Consider the following 18,411-nt stretch of genomic DNA (forward strand, 5'->3'; position numbering starts at 1 on the left):
AGTAATAAAAACACAGAATTAGAACAGTAAGTCCAGAAGTCTGTATATTTATATTCCAAAAGGATAAAGAATGTAACATCCCACGTAGCTCCAATATTTCTTAGCGAATTAACCTCCCAAGGCCAAAAACGAAGAGCAGAACCTACCAAGTGACGAGAACCCGAGAAGTCAGAGTAGCATAATGTCATTTACGTGGAGTAAAGTAACACCTTACATTTAAGACAAATATTTGTTGGATCATTTTCTTTATTATTTTGGATGCATTGAGAAAACTCACAACACAAAAAAGCTATGGAGTTTATCTTGCTGAAAAAGCAAAATCACGTCAAATAACGTGAACATGAATTGAAGAGGGTGAGTCAAAAATTCTCCGCATTCTGGTTATATTAAAACTTCTGTTGGCAGCACTGCCTTATCAGTGCTTTCCATACGAGGTCCCTGTCTCCCCAGGTGTGAACGTGTTATATCAGATCGTTTGTAACTGCAGCGTGAGAAACAATGGCTGCCCCACTTGTGATATGCCAATTTTGGAATATCCATCCATCCATTTTCTAACCCGCTGAATCCGAATACAGGGTCACGGGGGTCTGCTGGAGCCAATCCCAGCCAACACAGGGCACAAGGCAGGAACCCATCCTGGGCAGGGTGCCAACCCACCGCAGGACACACACAAACACACCCACACACCAAGCACACACTAGGGCCAATTTAGAATCGCCAATCCACCTAACCTGCACGTCTTTGGATTGTGGGAGGAAACCGAGCGCCCGGAGGAAACCCACGCAGACACGGGGAGAACATGCAAACTCCACGTAGGGAGGACCCGGGAAGCGAACCCAGGTCTCCTAACTGCGAGGAGCTACCACTGCGCCACCGTGCCAATTTTGGAATATTATCTGGAAAAAAGTTCAACAATCAACAGTCCTCCATTGTTCACTGAAGAGCTAAAGCCTAAACTTCGGACAAAATGCAATTGGGCATTGTGTTCTTCCATGACAGTGCACATCCGCACAAACTGCTGCCAACAATATTGAAACTGTGCAAAAACTTTGTATTGAGGTGTTACAGCATCCCTTGACACATAGTTTTAGGAAGTCACTGTACACTGGAGAGACTACAAAGGACTGGAAAATGGCAAATATCATCCCATTATATAAAAAGGGTGATAGAGCAGATCCAAGCATCTATAGGCCAACATGCACCACAAGAAAATGAATAGAAGGAATTATTAAGGATAAGATTGAGCAACACCTGACAAGAACAGGAGTTATTAGGAACAAAACTGCACCCAGTACTCCAGATGAGACCTCACCAGTGTGTTATAAAGCTTAATCAGAACCTCCTGTGACTGGAACTCCACACATCAAGGCGCTATATAACCTGACATTCTGTTAGTCACCTTAATGGCTTCTGAACACTGTCTGGAAGTCAATAGCTTAGACTCCACTACAACTCCTAAATCCTTCTCATAAGGTGTACTCTCGATTTTTCGACTGCCCATTGTGCATTCAGACCTAACATTTTTACTTCCTATGTATAATACTTTATATTTATAGCTCAAAGTCACACAAGGAATGCCTCAATGGGCTTTAACAGGCCCTGTTTTTTTTTGACAGCCCCCCAGCCTACATTCCCTAAATCCAAAGAAAAAAAAATGAAACAAATCTCGGGAAAGGCAATTCAGAAAGAGACCCCCTTAGGTTGGGTGTACAGTGGATATCAAAAAATGGAGTAAATACAACACACAAAAGAGAAGAAAAGTATCCCGACCTTTACTTCATTGGTTACAAATTGCCTGAGCTGCCTTGAAAGCTTGAATATTGTAAACTTTTTAGTGAGCCAATAAAATGTGTAATTGTTCTTGCTTTTTCATTGGACACTTAATTCAATACTTTGTTAGAAGCCCCTTTTGGCAGCAATTCCTGCTTTGAGTAAGTCTCATCAAGCTTTGCACACCTACATTTGGGCAGTTTATCTTGCTCTTTCTGCCAAATCCTCTCAAGCCCCGTTAGACTGAACAGGCAGAGTCTGTACACTTCCTGTCTTTGCACAGATGTTCCATGGCAAACATCTTTTTGTGTGTGTGTTTATTTGGAACATTTTAAAGTATTTTTTACACTTTTAAAGTTAGTGCCCTACTTTGGGCCTGACCAGGCCTGAAAACCTGCCTGTTAAGTTTGGGCTCAGGCTGCCTAGGGAGAGTTATCTTTCTAGGCAGTTCAGTGGTTTGGTTTTTGTGGAATTTTAGAAGCTTGTGTCCCCTATTACCATGTTGTGTTGCTGTATCACTAACATTGTTATATTCTGCAATGACCATGAAGGGCAAGAACAAGGCTGTCCGTCTTTATTCAAAGAGTGATATATTAAAAAATGCGGGGTTGCTTTTGCAATTTCAAATTTATAAGCTACTAAATAAGAATTGTATGTGGCAGGATGTATTTTGTTAAATGAACTTTAATGTTAAGAACAAGTTCTGTTAATTTATAAGTAGCTGCTATCACCTTCTCTGGGGGAAGCACTGAAGAGCTAAAACATCTTCTGTTGGGATGAATAATGAATGCCCAATCATACAGTTATAGGTCAGGAAGAAAAATCCTGGCATTTTTTCATATTGGAATTTGAGCAGCATGTTTTACCTTGTGTCTGTTACCACTAATTACACTAGATTAACAAAGTATTCACTTTTAGCTCTCTTCATTGTGCTATAAACTAAATTTTAAAATTGAGAATTTTGCCATTTTTGCCCATAACTCTCAATAACCCATAATAGCACAGTGAAATCACATTTTCAAATAGTTTTCCAAATTTATTAAAAATCAAAAACTGGAAATCTGTCCTTTACATACACTGTGAGTATTCAGACCCTTAATCCAGTACTTTCTAGAAGCCCCTTAGACAGCAATTCCAGCTTTGAGTCTTCTTGAAGATGGCTCTACAAGCTTTGTACACCTGGATTTGAGCAGTTCTTCCCATTCATCCTGGCAGATCCACTTAAGCTCTGTTAGATGGAATGGGGGACATCTGTAAACTGCCATCTTTAAGTCTCTGCGTTCCATGGGGTCTAAGTCTGAGCTTTGGCTTGGCCACTCAAGGACACTCACAGCATTGTCTTAGCTTTATGCTTTGTCTCATTTTCATGCTAAAAACGGAACCCAGTCTGATGTCATGTTCATTCTGGAGCAGGTTTTCCTATAGGACTTCATTCATCCTTCCCTCAATTCTGACTGGCCCCCCGTCCCCCCCGCTGCTGAGAAGCACCTCACTATCATGATGATGATTCACCATGGAGATGGTATTAGGCAGGTAGTGAGCAGTGTTAGGTCTTGGCCAGACATGGTGCTTGGAGTTCTTCTCAAAGAGTTCAAATTTTGTCTCATCAGATCCTTACACTCTCATGATCTTTTAAATTGTCAAATTCCTTTGACTCAAGAGTTGCTTCAATCAAGCCACTCAACTATGAACGCCTGCTTGATGGACAGTTGCTGAGATGGTTGTCCTTCCAACAAGTTTTTCCATCTTGGCAGAGGACTTCTGAGGCTGATGTTACCAGTGGGTCCTTGGTGTCCTCCCTAACCATGGCTCTTATTCAGTTTGGTCAGATGGCCAACCCTAGGAAGCGTCGTGGTGGTTCCAAACTTCTTCCATATCACAATTATTGACAAATACTCCAACATTAAAACTGGAATAAGGCCATACAGTCATCGGGGGACTTTCTCTTGTCATTCCCAATACTAACACATCTTTCACTCCCAGATCCCCAGCAACTGTGGTTCCAATTTCTGGCTCCCATCCTGGCGGTCTGGACCATTCAGAGCTGGCTGTCCTTCTGTCTTCCACTCACTCTTCAGGATCAGTTATCAACGGGGGACGATCTGCCACTGGAGTGTCAATCACTTGCTTGCTCGCTTACTCCTCTGTGGGGCTACCAACTGTTCTGCCTCCACCTTCATCACATTGGCTTAGCCCCCTTACTGTCCTCACACTCACGGGTTTGCGCTCTTTTATTATTTCAGTTTCCTCCTGCTTCCTTCTCGGACTCTTTAGATATTCAGATAGGGATGCAGGTGTGCTGATAACAGACCATGAAGCGCGAATGAGGCAATCGACTGAACCACACGTGTCTGCATGTGAATGCATGATCAGCTCCAATTAACGTCCTGGAGCCGCTTCACCACGCTGCCGGACACATCTACAACCCACCATAGCCTGGGCAGCATTATTAAATTATCTATTTAAAAATCATGCACAGTGGCATAGCTAGGGGTGGGCGGAGGGGGTGGTCTGCCCCAGGCAGCACATTTTTAAGGGGGGCGGCATTATTGGCCAGAAGGCTCACTACAATTCATGTGTAAGCAGCAGGGTTCAGAAAATATCACTCTGATTTTTGTCCACAAATGCTTCAAAAATAATTTTTCAGACTATCCTTCTGTGACGGCATCAGAAACAGCAGTTGAAATTTAAGAGGCAATAACAAAAATAAACATAAACATTACACCGATAATAATTTCTAGGAAGATAAACAACTAATTTACAATTTATAATTTTGTTTCGTTATCAATCCGAATGTGTTCTTGCTTTGAGCAGAAAACATCCCCACCTATCACTTGTACACTACACTGGCTCTGGTTTTCACAACGCAATTATATCTCTCTATTATAAAAAAAATCTTTGGGAGGGAGACTAGGGAGACAAGATGTGATCTTCTTGGAAGACAATATGAGGTCCCGCGAGAGACACTTTAACTTGCTCCCAGCTCTTAAAACAACGAGAAGTGACAAGCAAAACACGCAGCTCGCCAGCAGCAGAAAGCCAGTAGATGATCCAACCGCTTCTCCTTTTGTGCATTCATCCACCCTAACCCCCCCCCCTTCACAACGCGAGCAGCAGAGCCGCAAAGTGGCAAAAGGATAGCTGTTGTACAAGCTTTAAAATGATCGGGCAGCGAGACAAGCAGAACAGGCAGCTCACCAGCAGCAGAAATACAGCAGATGATCCGACGGCATCTCCTTAGCGTGTGTTCAGCACCCCCCCACCCCCCCTCCTTCACAAATCAAGCAGCGTTATACATCCTGGGAGAAAGAGATATAACCACTCCTGAGTCCGGAAATAAGACAAGCAGAACAGGCAGCTCGCCAGCAGCAACAAGCCAGCAGATGATCCGACTGCTTCTTCTTAGTGTGTGTTCAGTGACCCCGTAATGCAAGTGGCAGAGACACGAAGTGGCAAAAGGACAGCTGCTGTACAGGCTTTAAAATGTTTGACAGGGAGCGCGATAGCAGCAGCAGCAGAAAGACAGCAGATGACCCAACGGCAACTCCTTAGCATGTGTTTAGCCTCCCCCCTTTCACAAAGTGAGCAGCGTTATACGTCCTGCGAGAAAGAGATTTAACCACGCCCGGAAATAAAGGACAAGTATTGTTTTTACAACGTCACACAAGACAAGGCAGTGAGACATCATTTAAAACAAATCCACGGATTTCTAACCAAGCAGTTGTTGGATTGCTTTTGGCAGACACACTTCATGTACTCTCAACTCTTAAAACAATGACAAGCAAAACACGCAGCTCGCCAGCAGCAGCAAGCCAGCAGATGATCCGACCGCTTCTCCTTAGCATGCATTCAGTCACCCTAACCCTCTCCCCCCTTCACAACATGAGCTGCAGAGACACAAAATGGCAAAAGGACAGCTGCTGTACAGGCTTTAAAATGATTGGGCAGCGAGACAAGCAGAACAGGCAGCTCACCAGCAGCAGAAATACAGCAGATGATCCGACGGCATCTCCTTAGCGTGTGTTCAGCAACCCCCAATCACAAATCAAGCAGCGTTATACATCCTGGGAGAAAGAGATATAACCACTCCTGGGTCCAGAAATAAAGGACAAGTATTATTTTTACAAAAGTTTTAAAGTAAAAGTGAAAATAATACATATGTAACAATTCCCATGAAAATAACAATCTCTTTAAATTGTATATCCGGTAAACCAAACACGGGGGTGGACGAGCAAAGTGAGCAGGGGGTGGAGCCCTCTAGTTAAACTAATAATTAGAACACGGCTTTTCAATACGTCTATACCAGGGGTCCAACCTATTCAACCGAGAGATACTTTTACAAAATGAAAATGGCCGAGAGGTACTCATGTTTTCTAACGTTTATTCTCATAGCTTATTTCAATCGAAACAAACTGAATAAGCTTGTTTTGCCGGAACATTTACAAAATGTTGGTGTGTCCCTAGTGTGTGTGTGTGTGTGCGCGCCCTGTGGTGCCCAGTGTTTGTTTCCTGCCTTGTGCCCTGTGTTGGCTGGGATTGGCTCCAGCAGACCCCCGTGACCCTGTAGTTAGGATATAGCGGGTTGGATAATGGTGATCTGGCTCACTGGATCATCATTGCTAAGGACCCGAGCAGCTGGACCAGGTCAAGGGGGTGCCCACATAACACCTGGCTAAGACAGATAGACGGTTATTTCCAGACAGGGGATTGGATTGCATGTCTGCCTTGTGGGTTGACAACCATTATCCCAAGCTCTTTTGTCATGTGGAGGATGTGGCAACGTGCTGTACCAGTGCATGCTACCAAAACTGACCTAACCTGAATATAAAAACAGTAATTTAAAGAAGAATTCACTATTCCTACCTAATGAAATTTTTTCTCCAGAGTCAGCAGGTAACAGAAAAACTAACAATGCCAGGCCTGATATGAGGACACAAGGAATGAGCAGATTGAGGCCGTAGTACAGCGTTCGCCTGCGAATTGTCACCGTGAAAGTCACATCAGGGTAGGGTTCCTTGCAGCATTCGTAATAGAGCTCATTTCGTTTTCCTGGGACCCCTGCAAAAACAAATAAAGAAGAACATATGATGTTTGGGCAAATCAGTCAGTCATTTTTTCTAAAGTGCTTAGTTCTGAACAGGGTCACGGGAGGCTGTCCCAGGCAGGAACAAACCCTGGACAGCGTGCCAGTCCATTGCAGGGTGAACATTCACACACATACTGTACATACCGGCCACACACAAGGGCCAAACGGCATCGCCAAACATAGAGACACAGAGAGAACATGCAGACTACACACAGGGTGGGCCCTGGACATGAACAGTGGCCTCTTTACTGCGAGGCAGCAGCACTGCCACTGTGCCACCATACAGTATGTGACCTTTCATTATGTAACATGAATCATGTAACTTTTATAAAAAATATAAGCAAAACCACTGACCTAAATTTTTTTAATCAGTTGCTTGACAAATAGAGTGCAACTGATAATAACTTTCCACGTCACTCAAACATTATGTCTCATTTTAGATGAGATTTGCAGCAGATGAAAAACCTTGGAAAGCCTTTACTGTAATCCATTGAAATAAATAAAAATAAGTGGGAATGGAATTCATTTTGGCTGGTTGAAGTTTACACCAGTTTATAATGCAAGGGCTGTCAACAACATTGAAATATAATGGATTTTCATTCACTCGTGTTTCAAATCTGCTTTTCCAAAATTAAATAGTAACAGGATCTTAGGGGCCTCAGGTGTAATCTTCAAAACTTGGCAAACATTCGGAAAAAGTGCAAAGTACTACACACAGGTGAGAGAAATGTTCATTGTAAATTCTGGATATGCCATGCGACCAACTTCTCAAAAGGTTTTAGGGGTTTATGTTGTCAAGGCATTCTTCATGATTTGCCAGTAAGGCTGACTCTGGAGTTATGTACCGTATACAGTTCTGTACACCATGCTATGAAAAAAAGCCCTAGCTGCTGTGACCAGTAGGGGGCATTGAATCACCCCAAACTCCAGACACAACCTAACAGATACAAGTCCTGGGTCTACCTGTTTATGTATTTATTTATTTAAAGAGCTACTATAAAATGCCAAATTTCCCCTATCTATTGTGCTGTCTATTATATAGTGCCTTTCACATATCTATCTATCTATAATAATAATAATAATAATAATAATAATAATTCTCTACATTTATATACAGTAGGTCTTCTCATTACTCAAAGTGCTTCAGTGAGTGTGGAGCCACTTTAACTACCACTAATATGCAGCACCCACCTGGATGATGCAGCGGCAGCCATTTTTGTGCCAGTACACTCACCACACATTAGCTGTTAGGGGGTGAAATGGTGAGAGGGAGAGATAGCCAATGAGAGAGGGGGGATGATCAGGGGGGCAGAATGACTAGGCTGTGGGGGACAATTTAGCCAGGACATCAGGATGCACCTTACTCTTTACAAAGGATGCCCAGGGATTCTTTATGACCACAAAGAGTAAGGAACCTTGGCTTAAAGTCTCATCCAAAGGACAGTGCAATTTTTACAGAACAGTGTCCCCATCACTGTTCTGGGGCATTGGGAACTACATTCAGACCACAGGGTAAGTGCACCCTTGTGGCCTCACCAACACCTCTTCCAGCAGCAACCCGAGCTTTCCTAGATGGTCTCCAATCCAAGTACAGTGATACCTTGAGATACGAGTTTAATTCGTTCCGTGACCGAGCTTGTAAGTCAAAATGCTCGTATCTCAAATCAATTTTCCCCACTAAAATTAATTAAAATGAGATTAATTCATGTCAGCCTCCAAAGAACCACCCCAATTTTTTGTTTAATGTTTTCAACATAAGACAAATGTATTTATAATGAACAAATATTGTATACAAACAAAATAAATCCTAATACATAAAAGAGAATCTACAGAAATAAACAGATGTTGGCGGAGCCAATTAGCGTATTGTAATGTTTTTTTCTTTCACTTCACTTTTGCTTAACTTAATTTTCTTCTTCACTAGTTTTTTTTCTTTTTTGCCACGCTTTCGGCACTTTCATTCGCAGGGCGTTTCAATAGAATCCTGTCCAAGGAGCTTTGTTTAGTCCTCCCCTTTAGAATGTTTCTGAAATGAGTTAGGCAAGTGTCATTAAATAGCGCCGCTGCACAATCAGTTTCTTTTCAATAAAGTCAAGCGTTAGGCAAGTGTCATTAAATAGCGCCGCTGTATGATCAGTTGTAACTTTTTCAGTGTGTTTCTTTTCTTTAAAGTTCGAAACTTTTTCCCACACTTCCTTTATCGCACTATAAGAGATAACCTCCTCCATGATACCGATCTCCTGCAGAATCTCCGTATGTTGCTGTGTCTGTAGTTCTGTCAACTCCTCTGTCGTCAGTTCCTCGGGACAAGCTTTTCGATGGCTCGTACTTTGAATTTTGTCTCGTAACTCAAGACAAAAAATCGTATCTCAAAAAACTTGTACATTGGGGCACTCGTATCTTAAGGTACCACTGTACTGGCCAGACATGAACATTCTTAGCTTCTATCTAATCAAGCACAATAAGCACACTCTTTGTCTTCCTTTCTCTCTATGTCTTTCACAGGCCACTGACTCCTCCATGCAAGCTTTGTTCACCTTCCATCTGTCTCTGGCACGTCCATGTGAGGCAGACAGTTCCTTTTATCTAATCCCCGGGAGTGCTACCAGTGACATTATGCTGCAGCTCCAAAGCACTTCCGGGTGAGGTTGGAGCCCTACAGAGTAAGAACTGGAGCCCTACGGAGTAGGACCCAGGGACTAGAATACCCAGCATGCTTTGTGGGCACCCATGTGGGGAGCCGAGCCTGGGTTTGCTGCCATCTAGCATCCTGGGGAGACAAAGCCCTGTGTAAGCTGTCTCCCCCATCCTTCCACTTCAAGGGCATCCCTGCCAGGTAGGAACGCAGGCCGTCCTCACACTATATATCTATCTATTTATCTATCAAACTATATGAATATAAATAACCAGTTTTTTCCTCCTTTCTTCCTCCAACTGAGTGTTGCCCATTGCCTCCCAACTCTGACTCCCAGATGTGAGGCAGTGGGCTTCTTTACAAGCTTGACCCGGGAATTCTTCCGGTGCCACAAGTTGCCTTTCCGTAACCACTTCTAGGTCATATAGAAAGTAGGGAGGTTCTCTTCCAACAGCACCCTCTATCAGCACCCAGAGACCCTGAAATTATCCATAATAATTTGAGATGTCACAGGGGACACTATGGAGTCTAAATAGGTGCTTTAAAAATGTAAACAGACCATCATGGGGTGGTAAAATGCAGTTTTCGCACAAGTAAATTCCTAAAAAGGTCATTATCTTTGGTTAGACCTAAAGTTGGAATTTATGATGCTTGACTCCATTTTCCAACAACTCGAGTACATGAGCTTCAGGTATACATCAAATTTATTCAAACAACTAAAATAGATGTAAAATTGTATGATTCCATTTGGTTTTGTGACTAATGCAACAGGGCTACACCATTTACACTTGCTTTCATTAATTACACCTACTGTATTTCAAGCATTTGTTTAATCTCTCCATGTATTACTATTTTTCTAAATCTTAATACCACAGCATTATTTTAGGCTCTGCCAGATTAGTTTCAGTAAAGACTGAAAACAAATCCCTGCTGTTTTGGATGAGTGAGACTAACTGACTCTTTTGTGCATCAGCTAAATCATTTCCTATTGAAACCCCAGGGTCATCAGACACAGCAATTGCTGCAACATACGTCTCTTTCAGGTTAACATTTTGCATTCTATGAAGGAATAATGTCATGTTACAGTGAGATGAAGCTGGAGGCACAACAATACATGAAGAATAAAATATGTCTGAATAGCTGAGCAAGGTCAAACACCACCGAGAAAGCTCAAACTTATTTACATGAGTTGCAGGGTGTAGATTAAGTATATGGAAAAAAATTTCAGGCAAAATAAATAAATACACAAATAAATGTATTGTGAATGTGGCAATAAATAAAAACACAAAGAGCATAAATAATGAAATGGTGGTTATGCATTACGCTATCAAATGACTATAAACATGTTCTGCGGTGGGTTGGCACCCTACCCAGGATTGGTTCCTGCCTTGTGCCCTGTGTTGGCTGAGATTGGCTCCAGCAGACCCCCGTGACCCTGTGTTCGGATTAAGTGGGTTAGACAATGGATGGATGGATGGATGGATGACTATAAACAGTAATTTAGCTGAAATGTCTCTGCTTAGCATATTAGTTGACACTCTGAATTTACAAAATAGTGTAGATGGAGCTTTATTTGTCCCCAATGAGAAATTTGTTTTTTACAGAAACTCTCTAAATAGATAGACTTTTCTATTTTGTGGTATTCTCTGCCGGTCACATCACTTCAAGAGAGACCCGCAGAGTCAACAAACTGATTAAGAAGGCAGGCTCAGTTATGGGACGCTCCCAGGTCCAGCTGGAGGTAGTAGTGGAGAAGAAAAGGAAGATAAAACCATGAGTGCCATTTTGAGTGCCATTGTGAACAATGCTACACATCCTTTCTCTGACACAAACACACACGCACACACACACACACACAGTGAGGACATCCAGCCAACAAATTGTTCAGCAGAAGTGTGTCAAGAAACACAACTGGGGCTCCTTTATACCAGTGGCAATACAATTTTATAATGCCTCAGTGTGATAGATCACAATATTTGGGACACAGCAATGGCAGGTCTATTAAAGCCATCATATTTAGGACTTTGTCACATATCCCTCGCATGCAACGACTGCTTAAAATCTGAGATTCATAGACATCACCAGGTTATGAGGGTCTTCTTTGGTGATGCTCTGCCAAGCCTCTCATGAAGCCATCTTCAGCTCCTGCTTGTTTTGGGGGGCTTGCCCACTGAACTTTTCTCTTCAGCATACAGAAGGCCTGCTCAATTGAATTAAATCAGGTGACTGGTTTGGCCATTCAAGAATTTTCCATTTTTTTAGCTTTGATAAACTCCTGTGTGGCCTCAGCAGTGTGTTTGACTCATTATCTTTTTGTAGGATGAAGTGCCGTCCAGTGAGTTTGGAGGCATCTACTGGAACTTGAGCAGATCAGATGTTTCTACACACCTCAGAGTTCATTGTGCTGTCAGCAGTTCCATCATCAAGGAAGAGAAGTGCACCAGGACCTGTGGCAGCCATACATGCCCGAGCCATAACACCCCCAGCACTGTTTAAAAGATGAGGTGGTCTGCTTTGGATCTTGGGCAGTTCCTTTTGGTCTCCACAGTTTGCTCTTACCATCACTCTGATGGGGTTCATCTTTGTCTCATTTGTCCTCAAGACCTTTCCCAGAATTCTGCAGGCTCTTTTCACAAACTGTAATCTGGCTATCGTGGTTTTGTGGTTTGCATCTAGCAGTGTGTCCTGTGTGTTTCTGTTCATGAAGGCTTCTGCGGATAATCGTCTCTGACACACACACACATCGGCCCCCATGAAGACTGTTTTTGATCTGTCAGACAGGCGTTTGTTGCTTTTTCTTGACCATCAGCAGTGGAGGTCTTCCTTGGCCTACCAGTCCCTTTGTGGTTACTGAGCTCACCAGTGTGTTCTTTCTTCCTCACGATATTCCAGGCAGTTGCTTTTGGTCATCCAAAGATTTACTGATGTCTTCAATGGTTTTATTCTTGTTTTTCAGCCTCATAATGGCTCCTTTGACTATCATTGACATAGCTCCTGTCCTCATGTTGAACATCAGCAACTACAGACTCCAACGGGTAGAAGCAAACTGAGGTCTCTTATGAAGCAATAAAACACACCTGAGCAATCACAAACACCTGTGACTCCCATTGTCTCAAACATTATGGTGCCCTGAAATGGGGGGACCATGTAGAAAAATAGTTAGGGTTAGGACTGAAATGTCTCCAAATCCCCTTAAATAAAAGTCTCCAATGTGCACGTTAATCCATCCATCCATTATCCAACCCGCTATATCCTAACTACAGGGTCTGCTGGAGCCAACCCCAGCCAACACAGGGCACAAGGCAGGAAACAAAACCTGAGCAGGGCACCAGCCCACCGCAGTGCACTTTAATCAACAAGTCTGAATTGTTTGATTTGTAATTTTACACTAGGAAGCGGAGTGGGAAATCAAGCAAAAATGTCTCTTTGTCCCAAACATTATGGAGGGCACTGTACACACTCCGGTCTAAGCACACACCTGAATGATGAAAATAAATAAATAAATAATGAAAAAGAAAGAAAACGTCTGATTTGGCAGTCCCAGTGTGGCACTATACAGATTTATTGCTGTTGGTATAAAGGGGCCCACATAGTATTTTTTGACACACTTCTGCTAAATAATTTGTTGGCTGAAAATCCTCAGTGTTATGTCACAGCATTGTTCATAATGGTACTCAGTTTTGTTTTAATCCTCTCCTTTGCTACGACCTTCAGGGGGTCCAGAGTGCATCCCATAACTGAGTCTGACATTTTTTATTTAAGTAGTAAATATTCACATAATCAGTAATTCCAACAGCATCAAAGACAAATCCCACCAGGTATGGTATTATATCTTACCTACTAAGTCCCACTCTCCGTTTGGTATATACGTTGAAATATCAACTTCCAGCATTTGCAGATCCAGAAGCCATCCATTGTGTGTCCAAGAACCAAATTTTAAGTCACACTTTTGAATATCAAATGGAAACCAACGGACATCAATGTAGCAGGTACTCTTCAAAATACCTAGGATGTAAAAACATGGAAAGCATGATAAGAATGAGCTCAAAGTGTAACATGCGCAGACTGAATTATTTTCTAAAAACTGGACTTTTGATTATGCGTCCTTCATTGAGTTCCGATGTTGAAGTACAATAATCTAGTGAATCTGAGACATTTGAGTTAATGATATTTTACTCAGAGTGTAATAAGTTCTTTTGTAGAACAGCAGAAATAAATAACAATCCTGGGCACATCAATATACATTAAGAAATATTCATCATAATACATTAATACATTCATTCATACATTAATCATAAACAATACAGTACAGAACGGTAAATCCCAAACAAAAGAAGTCAAGTAGAGACCAGTAGTGACAATGCATGTCGTCCTGCTGTAATACATTCAGTGACCAGTATGGTGTGGTTTGCCCTCTTTCTTGGGTTTCTTCCTCCATAAAGGCAAAAGGTTGGGGCATCTGACCCTTTATCATCAACTAAAGGCTCACAGTACAGGGGACACTGGGGTCTTTAGAAATGGAGTATTAACTCCTTTAGGGCGGATGTCGACTTTTATCGACAGGAGGGGTTGAGGGCGAATGTCGACTAAAGTCGACATCCAGGGATAGAGGCCGATAATCAGCTGTTAATGGCGACAAATCTCACTGTCACGTCACAGGCATTCCCTCTGTGCTTGGAGGAATGCTAGACTCGCTGACTCGGCAACTAATCCTAGCGTGTGCGTGAGTTGCGAAATGTAAACAATGGCAAGATGGCATCAACATGTGACAAAGGAGCGAAGTGAGTGCAGAAAAGAAAACACTCGGCAGACAATGTTTTGCGCATTATCGCGGAGTTGGACTCTGATTTTTCAGAATCGGATTTTATTGACAGTGATCAGGAGATCGAGCAAGAGAGTGAGAAGCCGGCATCAGTGGATCTGCTGCCAGTTGAGCGATTCGAGTTGCCGATGTATCTACGGCAAGGTTCGGGTGGGATAAATACACAGACATTGATCCGTTGAGAGACGATCTGGCTGCTGGACTTCACAAGACGGCATGGCTTGCTGTTGGACACGACAGATCACCAGCTGCTGTACTTCAGGCTGCTCTCTCCTGATGCTGCTTTTCAGCTACCGTCAGACGAGACAAACAGGTAGGCAGAGAAATTTTTTGAATCGCAAGCTGCGTTTGCATCGCATTCTCATTTTTCAAAGTGTAAACCCACAGCAAAAGACGAGATGAAGCGTGCTGTGGTATTGCAAATAGAGATGGGACAGAACTGGTGATATAACTTCAGAGAGCATTGGTCCAAACGTGCTTTGTCCCCTGGTGGCTTTGGACAGGTTATGCAGCATGGTGATAGGTACGTGCTGCTGCAAAGTTTTATTCACTTCTGTAATAAACAGAAGCAAATCCCATGGGGCGAGCCAGGCTATAACGCCATGCATAAAGTTCATAAAGTTTCAGAAGATGAAAAGAGGTGACAATACGGTTTTCATGCGGGCAGAAAACTTGGTGGCAGTGGAATGGCACGATGGCAAAAGGGTGACTTGTCTCTCTACAGTACACACTAACAATATATGTGAGAAAGTGCAGCAACAGACAATTGACAAGTAGGCACCAAAGCAACACGTATTGTAAGCAGTGCAATGTGGCAATGACTGAAATTGGCTGCTCTGAGCGAGATCAGACTTTGCTGTGTAAAATGTATGTGATATGTATGTGAAATCATAGAGTATGCAGGCTCATACAACATGCAAGACAGTAACATTTGTCAAAAGTAAATATTTGTTGTTGATTTGATATGTTAAACAATTGCTTTGTGTTCTTTTTTAAAAAATGTTAGTTTTTGGAAAAATATTCAGCCCTGGGAGATAAGAAACCAAAAAAAAAAATAGCCCAAAAAGAGTTAAATCTGAACCACTGCAATAATTTTAGGGGCATCCTTAACCCCAAAACATATTCCAAAATGGGACCGTGTGGAAAAAGTTAATTGAATATAGAATTGGAAAAGTATTGGTGTGCTGAGTGTAGGAAAAGTCCAGTAGAGATTCATAAGAATGACCAGGAGAACAACAGAGCGACTTGGCTGATTCCAGCATTGCAAAGGATGAATTATGAGGAAAGATTTAAAGAGCAGAGCCTTTCAGTGTAAGCAAAAGGAGATTAGAAGGAAACATGATTGAAGGGTTTAAAATTTTGAAATGAATTAGTACATGGGGCATGGCTAGTAATGATATAAAGCCATTAACCAAAGGTTTAGATTGACAACATCATAGGAGAGCGTAATATTGGCCAAGAGATCACGAAAATTCAGAAACGGACACATCATTGATTTCAGGACGCCTATAAACTACAGCACAAAGCAAAGAAGAAGAGCTACACACTTTGAAACATTTGCAGTTCAAAGCTACTAAACGGACCCCAAGTAAGGCTCTGACACAGAAGCAAACTTTTATAAACGGTAGCAAGCCCCCAAATGACTAGACAGCCAAGGAGAATTAAGAAATGAATATCCTGGTGGTGCCAGGTCAGTAAAACAAGAAGAGTCACCATTGACAATCCAGGTCTCGGTGATGAAAAGAAGTCCAGTGTCTTTGAGGTAATAAAGTCTTGCAGGATAAGAGTTTTATTAGTCACTGACTTTACAACCTTAATAGATGAGGTGAGCTCAGGTGAGACTATGAAGATTAGCAGCGTTAACTCCCCTAGAACACACAGAGAAAAAGGGATGCCGCCTTGAGAAGGGGAAATTAAATCCAGTTTCCAGCTCTTGAGGACCAAGGTCAGTGTCCTGTAGAGGACAGGATGGGTTAAAGACAATTCTCAAGTATCGAGAATCCAAGCCCGGTGAGGAAAAATTTAACAGCGGTGCTGGCACGCCTTCTGCTTCGGTGTCGGGAGCATGTGCATCTCCAAAGGGCACTCAGTTCATTAATACGGGTGAACATCGGCATCTGAGTAAAGAAGTCAGGCGATGAATAAAACAAGAGTGAAGGTTGTCACACACGTGCACATGGGAGGAAGCTAAAGGGCCTGAATGAGAGTACTTCCACGCCAAACCAGAGGGTGGCAGAGTGCACTGACTCTTTTTCTCACTTCTCTGCAGACCAGTTATGGGAAATCCCACCAGATCCTGATGATGTCACTTCCGGTTCCGTGGCCATTGATGACGTCACTTCCACTTCCAGGGTCATTGATGATGTCACTTCCAGTTCTGGGGCCATTGAGGATGTCACTTCCGGTTCCGTGGCCATTGATGACGTCACTCCCACTTCCAGTGTCATTGATGATGTCACTTCCAGTTCTGGGGCCATTGATGATGTCACTTCCGGTTCTGTGGCCATTGATGACGTCACTTCCACTTCCAGGGTCATTGATGATGTCACTTCCAGTTCTGGGGCCATTGATGATGTCACTTCCGGTTCCGTGACCATTGATGACGTCACTTCCACTTCCAGGGTCATTGATGATGTCACTTCCAGCTCTGGGGCCATTGATGATGTCACTTCTGGTCCCGGCCCTGATGGCACCACTTCCTTTGTTTGACTTTAAAACCGCCATCCGTTTGACTGTCTCTAATCAGTTCTGCTTCGGACTCCAATCTGTACACATCAGTACAAATATTTCAATCATTTTGCAGCCAGGATATAATAGATGGGTGGCTGCCCCAAACCTTTCTGTGTTTTGTATCGAGTTTGTGACGAGGTTCCAATGCAGTCACATCAGAAGAAGAAAATTGAGAGGATAACATGCCAGAAAAGATATTAACTCTTTTTGGGCTATTTTTTTTTTTTGGTTTCTTATCTCCCAGGGCTGAATATTTTTCCAAAAACTAACATTTTTTAAAAAAGAACACAAAGCAATTGTTTAACATATCAAATCAACAATAAATATTTACTTTTGACAAATGTTACTGTCTTGCATGTTGTATGAGCCTGCATACTCTATGATTTCACATACATATCACATACATTTTACACAGCAAAGTCCTGCAAACTCTGATCTCGCTCAAAGCAGCCAATTTCAGTCATTGCCACATTGCACTGCTTACAATACGTGTTGCTTTGGTGCCTGCTTTTCAATTGTCTGTTGCTGCACTTTCTCACATATATTGTTAGTGTGTACTGTAGAGAGACAAGTCACCCTTTTGCCATCGTGCCATTCCACCGCCACCAAGTTTTCTGCCTGCATGAAAACCGTATTGTCACCTCTTTTCATCTTCTGAAACTTTATGAACTTTATGCATGGCATTTATAGCCTGGCTCACCCCATGGGATTTGCTTCTGTTTATTACAGAAGTGAATAAAACTTTGCAGCAGCACGTACCTATCACCATGCTGCATAACCTGTCCAAAGCCACCAGGGGACAAAGCACGTTTGGACCAATGCTCCCTGAAGTTATATCACCAGTTCTGTCCCATCTCTATTTGCAATACCACAGCACGCTTCATCTCGTCTTTTGTTGTGGGTTTACACTTTGAAAAACGAGAATGCGATGCAAACGCAGCCCGCGATTCAAAAAATTTCTCTGCCTACCTGTTTGTCTCGTCTGACGGTAGCTGAAAAGCAGCATCAGGAGAGTGCAGCCTGGAGTACAGCAGCTGGTGATCTGTCGTGTCCAACAGCAAGCCATGCCGTCTTGTGAAGTCCAGTAGTCAGATCGGCTCTCAACGGATCAATGTCTATGTATTTATCCCACCCGAACCTTGCCGTAGATACATCGGCTACTCGAATCGCTCAACTGGCAGCAGATCCGCTGATGCCGGCTTCTCACTTTCTTGCTTGATCTCCTGATCACTGTCAATAAAATCCGATTCTGAAAAATCAGAGTCCGACTCCGCGATAATGCGCAAAACATTGTCTGCCGAGTGTTTTCTTTTCTGCACTCACTTCGCTCCCTTGTCACATGTGGATGCCATCTTCCCATTGTTTACA

At 42.7% G+C, this 18,411-nt stretch overlaps 1 protein-coding gene across 1 annotated transcript in view; it reads right to left on the reverse strand.

Moving 5' to 3' along the window:
* Positions 1-18,411, reverse strand: part of chrna8 (cholinergic receptor, nicotinic, alpha 8) — a 451,499-nt gene that overhangs the window by 30,829 nt on the left and 402,259 nt on the right. The window contains exons 6-7 of the mRNA XM_039758229.1: positions 13,329-13,496; positions 6,634-6,828 (exon numbers count right to left, since the gene is read on the reverse strand). Of these exons, the coding sequence (XP_039614163.1) occupies positions 6,634-6,828; positions 13,329-13,496 (363 nt within the window). The remainder of the gene's footprint in view (positions 1-6,633; positions 6,829-13,328; positions 13,497-18,411) is intronic.

The sequence above is a fragment of the Polypterus senegalus genome, chromosome 7, assembly GCF_016835505.1.
Source record: "Polypterus senegalus isolate Bchr_013 chromosome 7, ASM1683550v1, whole genome shotgun sequence".
NCBI classification, from domain to species: Eukaryota; Metazoa; Chordata; class Cladistia; order Polypteriformes; family Polypteridae; genus Polypterus; species Polypterus senegalus.